At 40.1% G+C, this 13698-nt stretch overlaps 2 protein-coding genes across 2 annotated transcripts in view; both read left to right on the top strand.

Moving 5' to 3' along the window:
• The window catches only part of LOC145489673 (coiled-coil domain-containing protein 166-like), a 77389-nt gene extending 67637 nt beyond the window's left edge, over positions 1-9752 (top strand). Inside the window, exons 6-7 of the mRNA XM_081468706.1 lie at positions 8796-8972; positions 9298-9752. Coding sequence (XP_081324832.1) covers positions 8796-8972; positions 9298-9558 — 438 coding nt within the window. The 3' untranslated portion in view covers positions 9559-9752. The remainder of the gene's footprint in view (positions 1-8795; positions 8973-9297) is intronic.
• An 87-nt stretch (positions 9753-9839) lies between these two features.
• Positions 9840-12719, top strand: LOC145489711 (uncharacterized). Its single transcript, XM_081468746.1, is given in 2 exon segments — positions 9840-11700; positions 12582-12719. Coding segments are annotated over 2 exon segments (1110 nt in total). The 5' UTR covers positions 9840-10728.
• The last annotated feature ends 979 nt before the right edge of the window (positions 12720-13698 follow it).

Here is a 13698-nt window from a genome sequence, read left to right as displayed (position 1 = left end):
GCAGGGGTGAGGACTATTGCATCAGAGCCGTAAATTACACTCTGCACTAACTGAGATTGTCTCACCAGTTTTTCCTGTAGACAAAACGATAATTTAATTTATTCTAAACCACAAAGGTAAATAACAAATTTTCATAACAATGTATTCTTAGTGTTTTCCTAGTGTTTTCTCAGCTCCTACAAATTGATGGCGACTGAACAATATCTGCCTTTATCGTAAATTAAACCAGAAAGCAGAATTTTGTCAAGCACTCCAAAACAACAGAACAAAACTAACAAACCTGACAACGATATGTGCCTATGTTCTAAGCCTTAAAGGTTCTATCTATATTCTTCGATTTCTGGAGTGACGTACAGATCTCGTTTGGATATCTAGCGATCGGCTTTTGCCAAAATCAGTGAGCTTACATATCACAGGCTCATGTTTCCAAGCGTAAGCTATCTTATATCGATCCGTCTCCGCACGGCAGTGGTGATTGCTAACCAACACATTTGCCGGTTTCAAGTCCCTGTGCGCTATTCCATTTTCGTGCAAGTAGAGCAGTCCTCCTGCAACATCAGCGGCAATCGTATCCATAAATGTGCCCTCTATTCCATTGTCTTGGCTGTCGGCAAGGTACATTAACTCGTTTAATGAGCTCAGCTTTCCTTCACCGCCGAAAACTTCAATATCGAAATACACGTACTCTAGCATGATTGCCATGGGATCCTGGCAAACAGCTTTGAATTGGACGATGTTTTCGTGGTGTAGCTGTGACAACAACGTGGCCTCTTTGGCAAAAGCTTCAACAAAGTCCGTAGAAGACGAGAGCAGTTTCTTCACTACGATGTCCACTGATTCGCGAGCGTTCTGGGAATATTTAGTTCTTAATACGGCACCAAATGAACCTTGTCCGATAACATCTCGTGGGCGGGTCGGTACATTTCGCTGACCCCTAGTCCATGGACTACCCTAAATGGACCACCCTGAAATTTGTGGCGAACATAAATTTAACAAAGCTAGAACCCGAACAAAAGATGCAATCAATCGACAAACACAGTACGGAACACTAGCGATTTAACAGATTCAACTCAAATCAGATCAGAACAGTTGTGATTTAATCCTCAAACGTTTCCTACCTTAACATCTGGACCTTTGTCACAAAATATTGGATTTGAGCGAGTTTTCCTTTTGTGACCTACATAATAAGACGACATTCACATAACCCCATACACCCATACACCACCACCTTCTATTTCTTCCCCCTGGCCAAATGAGTGTAGCTAGCAGGCGCGTAATTGTGTTTGTCGATCAATCACATCTTTTGTTCGGGTTCTAGATTTGTTAAATTTATGTTTGCCACAGATTTCAGGGTAGTCCATGGGTAGTCCATCCAAGTAGTCCATGGACCAGGTCCATCGGGGTAGTCCATGGACTAGGGGTCAGCGAAATGTACCAACCCCTTGTGTGCCGAGGTCATCCCACTTAAAATGTGGAAGGCCTTGGAACTTAGCAACCTTTTTCTTTCGAAAAGTAAATGGCAGAGGAACTTTAAATTCCTCTCCACCTGATGGCGTGGCGCAAAGAGCGGTCTAGATTAACAAGGAATTACTGATTATACTGAGCAAATTCCTGCCAAAATCTCTAACTAGGACAAAGGAATTTCTCTAGGAAGTATTGTGAAAAACTGGCATGAAACTCTAAATTCTCCTTACCACCGACGCAACGCCTTGAATCAAAACTCCCACGAGTAGTTGGCGATTCATGCATTCATATGGTTTCCCAGGTCGCCCGCCATTCAATTCTTTTGGAACTAGAAAATTATTGTTATGGAGTTTGAAATTTCCTTAATGGAAGATAATCTGTATGTCTGTAAACTGACGCTGTAATAAACTTCAGTACATATCGGCAAAATCAAAAAGTTCAACAACCTAGGGCTCTCAACAATTGAAATTGAACACTTCACCAGGTATGTTTTAGCACAGTGAACGATGACAACCGATCTTGTTGCGACATCACAGAGAACAATTCCGGATAAAATGTGGGTTAACATTTGTTGGTCAGTGAATAACAATCCCGTATTGACCTTTGCGCGTTCCTGTGACATTTTCTGTAAAATGGCTAATTTGCGCAATGTCAGAGGCAGTAATAACTACTAATAACTTTACCTGATTTTAAAAACATTTACTGAAAGGTATTTTATCCTGCGAACAGGCATTCTAGCGAGAGCATGTGGAACGGACGAAAAGAAATATTTGGCGGGCGAAGGGAAGCCGAGCCGAGCGTTCCAATTTCGTTTCGTAAATTTCCCACTTGAGAGCATGTTCGCAGGCCATAAGCATTGAAAATTTCTCATTTTAAAGATTCCCACTTTTAAAGATTCTCCGTTTTAATGATTCCCGCTTTCAGTGATTTCCGCTTTTGATGATTCCCGCATTTAGTAATCCCCGCTTTTAAAAATTCCTGCTTTTAAAAATTCCAGCTTTTAAGGATTCCTGCTTTTAAAGATTCCCGCTTTTAAAGATTCCCCATTTTAAATATTCCCGCTTTTAAAGATTCCCCCTATTAGAGATTCCTCCTTTTAGAGATTCCCTCTTTTAGAGATCCCCTCTTTTAGAGATTCCCCCTTTTAGAGATCCCCTCTTTTAGAGATTGCCCCTTTTAGAGATTCCCCCTTTTAGAGATTCCCTCTTTTAGAGATCCCTTTTTTAGAGATTCCCCCTTTTAGAGATTCCCTCTTTTAGAGATTCCCCCTTTTAGAGATTCCCTCTTTTAGAGATTCATCCTTTTAGAGATTCCCCCGTTTAGAGATTCCCTATTTAGAGATTCCCCCTTTTAAAGACTCCCCCTTTTAGAGATTCCCCCCTTTAGAGATTCCCCCTTTTAGAGATTCTCTCTTTTAGAGATTTCCCCTTTTAGAGATTCCCCCTTTTAGAGATTCCCTCTTTTAGAGATTCATCCTTTTAGAGATTCCCCTGTTTAGAGATTCCCCCCTTTAGAGATTCCCCCTTTTAGAGATTCTCTCTTTTAGAGATTCCCTCTTTTAGAGATTCCCCCTTTTAGAGATTCATCCTTTTAGAGATTCCCCCATTTAGAGATTCCCGCCTTTAGAGATTCCCCCTTTTAGAGATTCTCTTTTTTAGAGATTTCCCCTTTTAGAGATTCCCCCTTTTAGAGATTCCCCCTTTTAGAGATTCCCTCTTTTAGGGATTCATCCTTTTAGAGATTTCCCCTTTTAGAGATTCCCCCTTTTAAAGACTCCCCCTTTTAGAGATTCCCCCCTTTAGAGATTCTCTCTTTTAGAGATTCCCCCTTTTAGAGATTCTCTCTCTTAGAGATTCCCCCTTTTAGAGATTCCCCCGTTTAGAGATTCCCCCTTTTAGAGATTCCCCCGTTTAGAGGTTCTTTCTTTTAGAGATTCCCCGTTCCCCGTTTCTCAATTCTTTCTTCCCTGGGGTAAAAAGCAACCCGGGGTTGTGGAAAGAGGGCCTAACTGAACGCCTGGAAGAGGCTTAACTTATTCCTAGTTCCCCGTGTTTCAATTATTTTCAGACCCAAATCATTTTCACGGCGTGAATAGCATCTTTTAGGAGTCTTTTTCTTTTTTTGCGTTGAAAGCCTTCATGTAGTGTGTACTAACCTTACTTCATTTCCAAATTGAAATCAGTAATTTTCGATCGGAGAAGATATTAAATTCCAACAGAAAAAATACATGGCCGCAGTTGCACGTGGAATTGGCGAGACAAGTGGTGCTGCCAGTTAAAATGGCTTTTTTGGTAAAATATTTTGTTAGAATTTGTTTTCTCAAAGTGCAGCTTTACCTGTGTATTTATTTGTTTCTTTATTTGTCAATGCACATTTTTTTTATCTTACTATTTTTCAGCGCTGAAAAAATTTTCAAGGTTTTAGTTTGAATTTCGTCAATCAAATTGCGAGAACTTCAGGACGCGCAGTTGAGAAGTTGTTGAATGGTTCCAGGGTTAATTCACACGGGCAGTTTTGGAAAAAAAAGCTTGAGTTTGTGTCGAGGCAACACGGCTTTCCAAGGAAACCAAAGGTGTAATTTCTCACATTTTCCAGATATGGTCAAAAATGGACTGTTCTTTACCTTTTTTGTCCTAAAAGTGAACTGTTAATTATGAAAATCGCGAGTTGAATATACCATTTGGACTGAATAAAATATATACGATATGAACAGTCCACCTCGGTGTGAATTTTTTAATAATTATTATTTTTATTTCTTAAATTTCTATTTCTAGTTTATTTATGTATTTAATTATTCTTTTAATTCACTTTTAAATTCTTTTATTTAATTTTTTTTAAATTTCTTTTTTGATTTCTTTTTTGATTTTTTTTCTTTTTAGACTCCATACTCCGCGTTCTCGGAACAGCCATAGAACTCAAATAACGAAAGGCGTCCCTTGTATAGAATCCAGTTTTCCTCTGCCAAATATTTTTCGTGTCCAGTTCATATTCGGCTTGGGTGACGCGCTGTCTCTAATGGCATGTACTCGACTACGACTGGATCATGTAATCCGCCATTTTCGTTCTACCGCAAACTCAAAATATCGCAGGGGGAAAAATATCCTGATTCGAGAAAAAATCATTTACACGACAAAACTCTCTGGATTCAAAAGTTTTCGGATTCAAAGTTTCCACTCTAAATTCCGGATTCAAAATCTCCGGAGACACGACCAAACCGGGGAGTTTTTGTTTCGGATTCGTCCACTTTTGTGTATACGGCAAAATCAATCCGGTACTAAAACGTTCCCAGTCTGATTCGAATATTCCCCCTGATTAATAAAAGTAGACAGTATTTACATTGCCGTTCCTTGGTTCAGGCTCACTTTTATGGATCTTGCCTTCAGAGTACCTTTCCGCTGAATCCAAACAATATTCGACCGAATAAAGACTGAGCTATCTGTCGCAACTGGAACTAATTAACCAATGCAATCAAACTACAGCCAATGAAATATAGCTTTTCCCACGGGGAACAGCTATACAGCATTTTCACTTCCTATGAAACGGCACACGGACATGTTGGTGTACCATAGCAATCCTGTGGGAGTTGAACTCTTTTCTTATGTAAACACTTTCCTTGGGTTTGTTACTGACATATTTTGCGCACAGAAATCTAGGCCAGCGAAGTGAAACTACACAATTCCTCCTTTGATTTATTCAGCAGAAAGTAGTGTTGGTTTTTAGTCGAAGAGAAAAGGATAACACGCAGCCTAACTGCAGCTTTCTGTTCGAACAAAAAGTCTTACACATTTCATGAAGACATGTCTGCAAGGTTTTTAAATGCCACGAACTCTAACTTCAAACGTTAAATACTCAATTTATCCGCTACAGTGCACAATAAGCTGTCTCGACACTCGAAAGCCCGCAACAAGCTGCCTCAACACTCGAAAGTCCGCAATATTCAACAACACTCGAATGCACTTTGACGAACATGGATATGACGTCTTCGCCCCTGAATAGTTTTTTGGAGGGGCCAACTTGGTGTCCATAAATAGATAGAGAGATAGACAGACAGACATTTCTCTCGAACGCCACTACTTAAAATTACAATATCGTTATAAAAGAGACAAACTAACTTCCGAGTTAGGATTTCGAGTTGGATTTTCGAGTTAGGATTTCGAGTTGGATTTTCGAGTAAGGATGTAGAGTCGGTTTTTTTTACTAGTAATCCAGCTGCAACGAATCGGCGAGTTTGTCCGTAAACCGTCTCGTAGATTTCCAGTCCAATTCAGCCAACAAAAGAATTCCTGTAGGGGTGGGGTTAGTGTTTTGCCTTTTTATTGCGCGTAAACAGCTACATTTGAATCACGTGGTGCCAGAAGGACCAAAAGGAGGAATAAACCTATATATCGAGCTCGGGAAACATAAGCTCGCTCAGATAGTTGCAAGGAACAAAAGAATGTTTCTGGATAAACGTATAGCTTTCTCGAAGTAAAGCTACGGCGTCTCAGAAGAAAAACGTACAAGGACAAATGATATAATATCCGTGATAAGAATCTACCCACTATACTTGCAAACAGTTTTAATCACAGCCGGCCCGGCGTCACAATATAGAATGCAAGTAAGTAAAATTCATGTTTTGTTCCTCGAAAGTAAACACATGGAGACTTAAAAACATATCTTGCAATATCAATGAGCCTAAAAAAGGCATAAACACATGGCAAATTACAGGGGTGTCAAACGCGACGAAGCGACATGCAGATAAGAGCGGAAATCATGCAGACCTATGACCTCTAAAACTTTTGCTATAGCACGGTCTTACGGCTCAACTCTACGTAAAATTCCTCCTTATAACACAACATGAAGTGCCCTTCATAAACACGAGTGAAGCAACAAAAAGGTCGATTGACCGAACAGAGAACGGCAAATGTACAAATGTCACTAACCGTAGGAGTCGTGTAGGCTTGTCAACCCCATTTTACACTGATGTCACTGATTAGCCATCGAGTGCCTAGAAATCTAGAAAAAAATGCCGTTAAAAAAAAACAAAAAATAACGAGGTCGAGCTTCAAACAAATAAGGATCGAAAAGTACATTACGCCATTGGCTAGCTCTATCTTGACCGATAGGAGTCGTGTTTCGCCTGTCCACCATTTAAATCATCAAACCACTAAAAATTTATTGGAAATCCCGTCAAAAAAATCCCGCCAAAAAATCTAACTCGAAAATCCTACTCGAAAATCCAACTCGAAAATCCAACTCGAAAATCCAACTCGAAATCCAACTCGAAATCCAACTCGAAATCCAACTCGAAATCCTAACTCGGTAAATAGGCAACCTCGTTATAAAAGTTAAAGAAATAAATTCTATAAAACAAAGACGCACCCAGTTGTACCATTGTGATCTAGTTAAGATAGCGTAATTAAAAGCTTCTTTGAGAAGTAAAGTCTAAATCTTATTTTAAAAACTTATAAAAAGAATGATTGTCAATAGGTGTGCGCAAAGAGGAGATAAACAGCCGTAAGACGCAGACAGATTTCTAATTCCCCCTGAGTCCTTCCACCGACAAAAACTCAAGATTGGGCTCAACCAACAATAAATTATAGCTCTCTCTGCTGTTGGCATTCAAACTTGCTACAGAGTTCGCCATCACCGACATTTTCGCCGTGAGTGTGAAGCAGCTTCGACACGCCAGTATTCCAGGGGTCAATTTAATTAAACTTTTACACTTGTTAAGTCGGACCATCGTATTTACAAGCGCAGACGAAAACGAGTTTAATAAAAAAATATATAAAAATCGTTACAAGTCTAGGTTACAAGTGTCCGAGTTATAATTACAGGTGTAGCGCTACACGTGTAAAAGATAATAAGGCCCGGTCCAAACGCCGCTCCACTCATGCCGAACCAAACTTGATTAAGTTCGACTTTAGAGCGACTTTGGAGCGACGGCTGGTTCAGACGGCGTACGTGCGTCGAACTTAATTCGGGAAGCCGGTGGTAACAATTTTCGACGAGAAATTATGCGTTCTGAATTCAAGAACTCTGTACAAATAGAAAAGCTGTGGCTAACATTTCGCTGTTATAGCAATATTTAGGCAAGCAAATTCAAACTCAAGGTTCAGTGTTTGTATTTAGACAGGTTTTTTCCCGGTTAATTCGACTTGTTAAAGGGAAATCTCATAAGCTGGGCTATTATCACGAAGAAAAAGCAAAAAAATGAATTTGCGCTAAAGAAACTCGCTTATACAGTCCCGTTTCTCATAAATCGAAGGCATATTTTGTCGTCTTTATTTTTAGCGACAACTTCGAGCTTCATGCATGATTGGTCATGCCAGTCAATTTTGAGCCAATCACGAGTCCTGTTATATGAAAAATACATTACAGTAATTTATGCATTAGGTTCGACACATGAGGAGAACGCTGTATGAATCAGCTGCCGCTCCAACGTCGCATAGTGCGACAGAACCTGCCGAATTTAATGTTGTTTGCCGCACCAAACCTAACCTGCCGAACCAAACTGATTCAAACGCCGCTCTTCTGCCGTACTTAACCCATCAGTTAGGTTCGGCGCATGAATGGAGCGGCGTTTGGAACGGGCCTAAGAATCAAGAGTCCGACTTGTATTTTTACAAGAGTCCAACTTGTAAATTACAAGTGCGAAATACAAGTCGGATGCACTTGTAAACATTGAGTACGACATGCGAAACGGACATTGGAGAGTCAAAACATGTCGTCTTCTAGTGAAGAGGAACTCGACGAGCTCCTGAGACGTCAAATTATCGGCCAACCTAGGAATTTTGAAGAAAGATGGCTTTTTGACATCGAAAATCCAAGGGAATTTGGAGGGAAGTTTCGTCTCCCTGTGGACGCGTTCATCTACCTTTTGGAATTTTAAATAGGCCCGCAGATTTTGAAAGGGCAGCAGAGATTTTAAATTTGCATTTTTAAAAACACACGTGCATCCAAGCGGATTTTACAATTGTAAGTCTACAATATTGTAATTTACACTTGTATCCTGAGGCGCGATACACGTGTAAATTTCAGTGTAGAAAATACTTTTATTGAATCCTTGTATTTACAAGCCGGACTTTAGACGTGTAAATTACACGTGTAAAAGCTACAAGTGTAATTTATTTATTGAATTGACCCCAGAAAAGGTATCACTGTTTGATTGACGGAAGTCTATTACAAGGAGTGTTTTGAGTAGCAGTGAAAACAGTGGTAAGTGATGAATTTTACCAATTTTACTGATTATGTTATCTTACTGTATGTGTTCCAATATCTCAGAGAAGTCTATGAATTACCTTGTTCCTTGAAGACAACATGTAAATTGATGTATCTTACTGTCCTCACAGACTCTTCAAAGTGATCAGAAGGCAGAGATTGCCCGTCTTGAGCAGGATGTTCACACCATGAGAGGAAAGCACTCCGAAGCAATTCAGAAACTTAAATCACAATTCCTACGAGAGAAAAGAAGTTATCAAAAGGAGTCAGACACAAAGATACAGGAGATGGCTCAACAAGCCTCCCAGGTATGTGTGGGGAATTTGAATGGCTAAGTTCGCCGGCAATTCTCTTTCACTGATGTACGATGTTGGCTAGGCTTCATCTACAAGTCCTTCTACACGTACTAGCTACGGGCATTTTTTTTGTTGCTCTCCGCGATTTGAGCCTGGTCAAGGGAGAATCCGCCGTTAAAAAAGTTTGATCGAGTAATCACGGTTACTGACTCATCAAGAGTAGATGGTGTGGTTTGGGTGTACCTAGTAGTTTTTGTTGTGTCTAATCAAAATCTTAACCGCTAGGTTACTAAACAGTGGTTTGTTCAAGACATTTTTGGTGTTGTTGTTTCCTTAGGAAGCGAAACAGTGCTTGGACGAACACACGCGCAGAATAAAAGACGAAAACCGGTTATTGCGTAAAGAGCTGTTACAGCTCATCAGACGAACACGAGCTCTCCACGAACATCGCCAAGAACTAGAAGAACAGCATAAAACACTGTTACGTGAAGTACAGTACAGTAGAGACCTCAAGAAACTCAGAGGTTCCAGGCAAAACAGACTTTATCAGAACTTTGGAGTAAGTGCAGAGAAAGATGCAGTGGGCGAAAAGAAATAATTGGGACATTCGTGACCGTTAGCCAGGGGCAGAACTTGTCTTGAAAACCTTACAAGTTTAGAAGCGGAATAATTAGAGTTTGCTGTTCCGGGTTGAAGACCGTTACTAGCGGAAAGGCCAGTTAGGAATGTGGGACGTGGTTGTAGAAATAAATCGTAGACAGATGTAAGAATAAAGGTTACATTAAAAACTGGCGTTAGGAGAATCCTTTGCTTCAGAAATATGCTAATGACCATCTTTCGTCAAGATTGTCCTTATAAAGTCCAGTCCCTGAACTCTCCTTTCCACGCACGATATAGGGGTTGAGCCGAGACGGGAGGAGAGAGAACAGTTCAGGGCGCTTATATGTATAACTGTATGTATAAGCGCCCTGTTCCAGGTGATTCAACCTCCTCCACGTCTTGATTATGTTTCTTCCAGCGATGGAATCTTCACTACACTCTACTTTAACGAGGCTAGTCGAAATACACAGGAAACTGCGTCGTAGCTTGACATATCGTCGTGTAAATTATGACAATTCCAAACAAAACTTGGAGCCAGAAGGGTGTACCTGAATCCCGAAATATTAACCTACTTTCCTCTTTATAGTGCAGAGTGCACTATTGGGATAGTTTAGGGGGCTGCTGTTCGCTAAGGCACTAATTCACAAAGCCCTATAGCCTGCGAACAGGCTCCCGGTTTTAAAATTAGAATTTGAAGTTAAAAATTGGTAGGAATAGATATTTTTTCACAGGTTTCCTTAGAATTCACCTTTACACACAGAAATGCAAACACATTCACAAAGATCTTTACTAAACTACATGGCAGATGGTAACAAAAAAACACTTTTGGTATGCAGCTCTCCTCTGTAGTCTTTTCCTCGCAACCAGAAACTTGCCACTTCCATTTTTAGTATAAAATATAGGGGTAACCATGCTTGTTTAAAAGTTAAAGACGGTGCTTACGAAATAAAAAGGTTTTTGCGGCAGGTACGTGGGAAAAGTAGACATTGGCAAGGGCTATTGGAATCCACAAAGAAAAATTGGGGTAGCCACGCATTTTTTCGAGATAATTAGCCTTGAATCTCAACAAAAATGCTGACAGAAAGAAAGGATATTTCTTCACAGATTTCCTTCGAATTCGCCTTTACAAGCAGAAAAGCAAACACATTTATAAAGATCTTAAAACTGCATGGTAAATGGTAACAAAAACCATTTTAGAGAGGCAAGGGAAGCTTTAATGTTTGCCTATCAAGATGGAAGCATTGATGAGACAGAGTTTGCTCTGTTGTACGATTTAAATTCCTCTGAAAATCTCGAATTTCCTTATTGGAAGTATGGTCGCTTCGATCTTGATTCTATGACAGATGATGAGTGTAAGGCTGGGTTTCGCTTTTATAAGAACGATATTGTTTTACTCGGAGAATTTCTTGATATTCCAGGCATAACGAAATGCCCCAATGGCGTTCTTGTGGACGGAATGGAGGCTTTAAGTATGTTGTTGAAGCGCTTTGCATACCCGTGTCGATTTGCAGATATGGTTGCTCGATTCGGGAGACCAGTTTCACAACTTTCCATGATTACAAACTGAATAACGTACTATGTATTCGATTAATATAGCCACCTACTGGCACATTTAAATCAGCCATGGCCGCGTTCCAGAAACTTTATCCGTCATTTTGCTGCCGCTATACGTAATGAAGGAGCTCCACTCGAAAACTGTTGGGGTTTCATAGATGGAACAGTGAGACCCTTATGTAAGCCAGATCAAGCCAGAATTCTCTATAACGGACACAAAAGGGTGTATGGTATAAAGTTTCAGTCCGTAGTTGCGCCAAATGGGCTTTTAGCAAGTCTGTTTGGTACAGTCGAGGGCAAGAGACGCGATAGTGGTATGCTAGTCGACTCAAGACTTCTGCAAGAATTATCGCAGTACTCGTTTGCACCGGATGGGACACCCTTATTCTTTTATGGCCACCCTGCGTACCCTTTGCGTGTCCATTTACATGGGCCCTTCAAAGGCGCTAATTTGACACCAGCAGAACAACAGTTCAACAAGGCCATGAGCCAAGTCAGAGTTTCGGTAGAATGGCTATTTGGGGACATTGTGAACTACTTCGCATTCCTGGATTTCAAGAAAAAGTTCAAAATCGGCTTAAGGACGGTGCCTCCTTTTGTTAGTGTGCACACGTTCTGCGCATCACGCAAGGCATGGTTTAAGCGCCACGCGCGCGCTAGGGTGAACAGTGACGCAATCAACTACGTTACCTAGTACACGACTAAAATGAAAGCAAAATTTTCTTACTGAGACCAAATCAATTTTAATGAACGTGTACTTAAACCAGGAATACCAGAATAATAGCATATCGCTAAGCATTAACTGATAACGTCTTCCACCTGAAAAACTAGCTGTTATCTGTTGAAAATTATCCAGAAATCCAGCTGTAAACATGTACCTGCAGACGGCGTAGTGCGCGCGCAAAACAAGTGCGAGATGCGCAATTGTTTTACCTACTGGGGAGGTGACAGGAAAAATATGTAACGGGCACCGTAAAAGTTTTCAAAAAAGATAACTTTAAAAAACGTGTGGTTACCGCTACATTTTATGTTATGAAATGGATGTGGCAAGCCTATTCAACACGTGATTAGTTTGTGGTTGTGAGCAAAAGTTGTTCAGACTGTATTTTAGCTGAACCCGAGGAAGGCTGTCAGAGACGCTAAAAGCGCTGTTGCAACGATTTTGTTATTGCAAATATATCAAAGATGGTTTTTATCTCGCCATTTATCATGCAGTTTTAAGATCTTTATAGATGTGTTTGCTTTTCTGTATGTAAAGGCGAATTCTAAGGAAATCTGTCAAGAAATATCTTTTTCTTCTTTTGTCAGAAAAATGCTGATGTCAGCACTTTTGTTGAAATTCAAGGCTAATTATCTCCAAAAATGCGTGGCTATCCCCAGTTTTCTTTGTGGATTCCAATAGCCCTTGCAAAGATGTACTTTTTCCGCGTGGTCCTAACGTGGCGCAAAAACCTTTGTATTTAGTAGACACCGTCCTTAAGTCCTGTTGGCAAAATGTACATTGTGTGTGCGCTCTTAAGAAACGCCCACAATTGCCTTTATCAATCAAGTACTTCGAAGTTTTTTGGAATAGATCCACCCCAAATCCAGGACTATTTCAATTAGGTTTCTGAAGACAAATGCAATACATTGAGACCCAAATTCATGACCTTTGGATATAACAGCATTCAGCTACTTGTTCGTAATTCTCTTTTGACTAGATTGCAGAATGTTACCTCCCCAATTTCAGATCATTTCATTGTTGCTGTGCATCTTAGTTATTAAGGACCACAGCCTTGGGACAGACGCACAATTTTTTAAAATTCAACTTGATTGTATCTTAATAGTTACATTGATTTTAGCGAAGAGTACTGTTAACCCCATAACTTTTTATCCTAGGGAGATTTTTAAAATCTGTTTTCGCATGCATACAGTATCACTACTTGCTTTTTTTTATACTGCAGTTTACGCAACAGAATACAAATTTTCAAACAAATTATTCAACTGTTCTAGCAGAAAATATTTCTAATATCTCAAAAATGTAAAAAGCAATTTTACTGCAACGAGTCTGCCATCCATTGAGGTAACAATAATTAAAGAAAATAACGAAAAGCGGCTCCTCGGTACAAGAAAAATGCGGTGCCACTGTTAAAATACAAACATTGATCGCTGACAGAAAACGTTGGTCGTGACTCTTGTCAAAGCAAGGACTAAAGTTAATAAAATATACAAACTGATTTGTAATTGCACAGTTCGAAATCAAACGACAGTTATACCAGCAACACTTATATCAGCAATACTTAAAAGTGAATTAGGTGGCTATTTGTTTACAAGTTCGTCCAACAAACTCATCACCGCTTTAGTTTGGTCTTCTTGCTGCCTCAACATCAGTTGCTGTGATGCCAACAGTTGCTGCTGCTGCTTTTGTTGTTGTTCTTGCATCAGCCGCATCATTTCACCTTGTTGCTGAAACTGGCGTTGCTAGTCAATTCTCGCCTGTAGACGTTTTGCTTCCAAATCGTGTTCCTCTTTTTTCAGCTTGCGTTCCTCAAGTTTAAGTTCCTGGTCTTTTTCCGCTTTTTTTGGACAGGAATAACATGGTCTC

This window comes from Orbicella franksi, chromosome 6 (genome assembly GCF_964199315.1).
Source record: "Orbicella franksi chromosome 6, jaOrbFran1.1, whole genome shotgun sequence".
Classification (NCBI taxonomy): domain Eukaryota; kingdom Metazoa; phylum Cnidaria; class Anthozoa; order Scleractinia; family Merulinidae; genus Orbicella; species Orbicella franksi.
The sequence above is the reverse complement of the archived record's forward strand: the minus strand, read 5'-3'. Positions and strand labels throughout refer to the sequence as shown.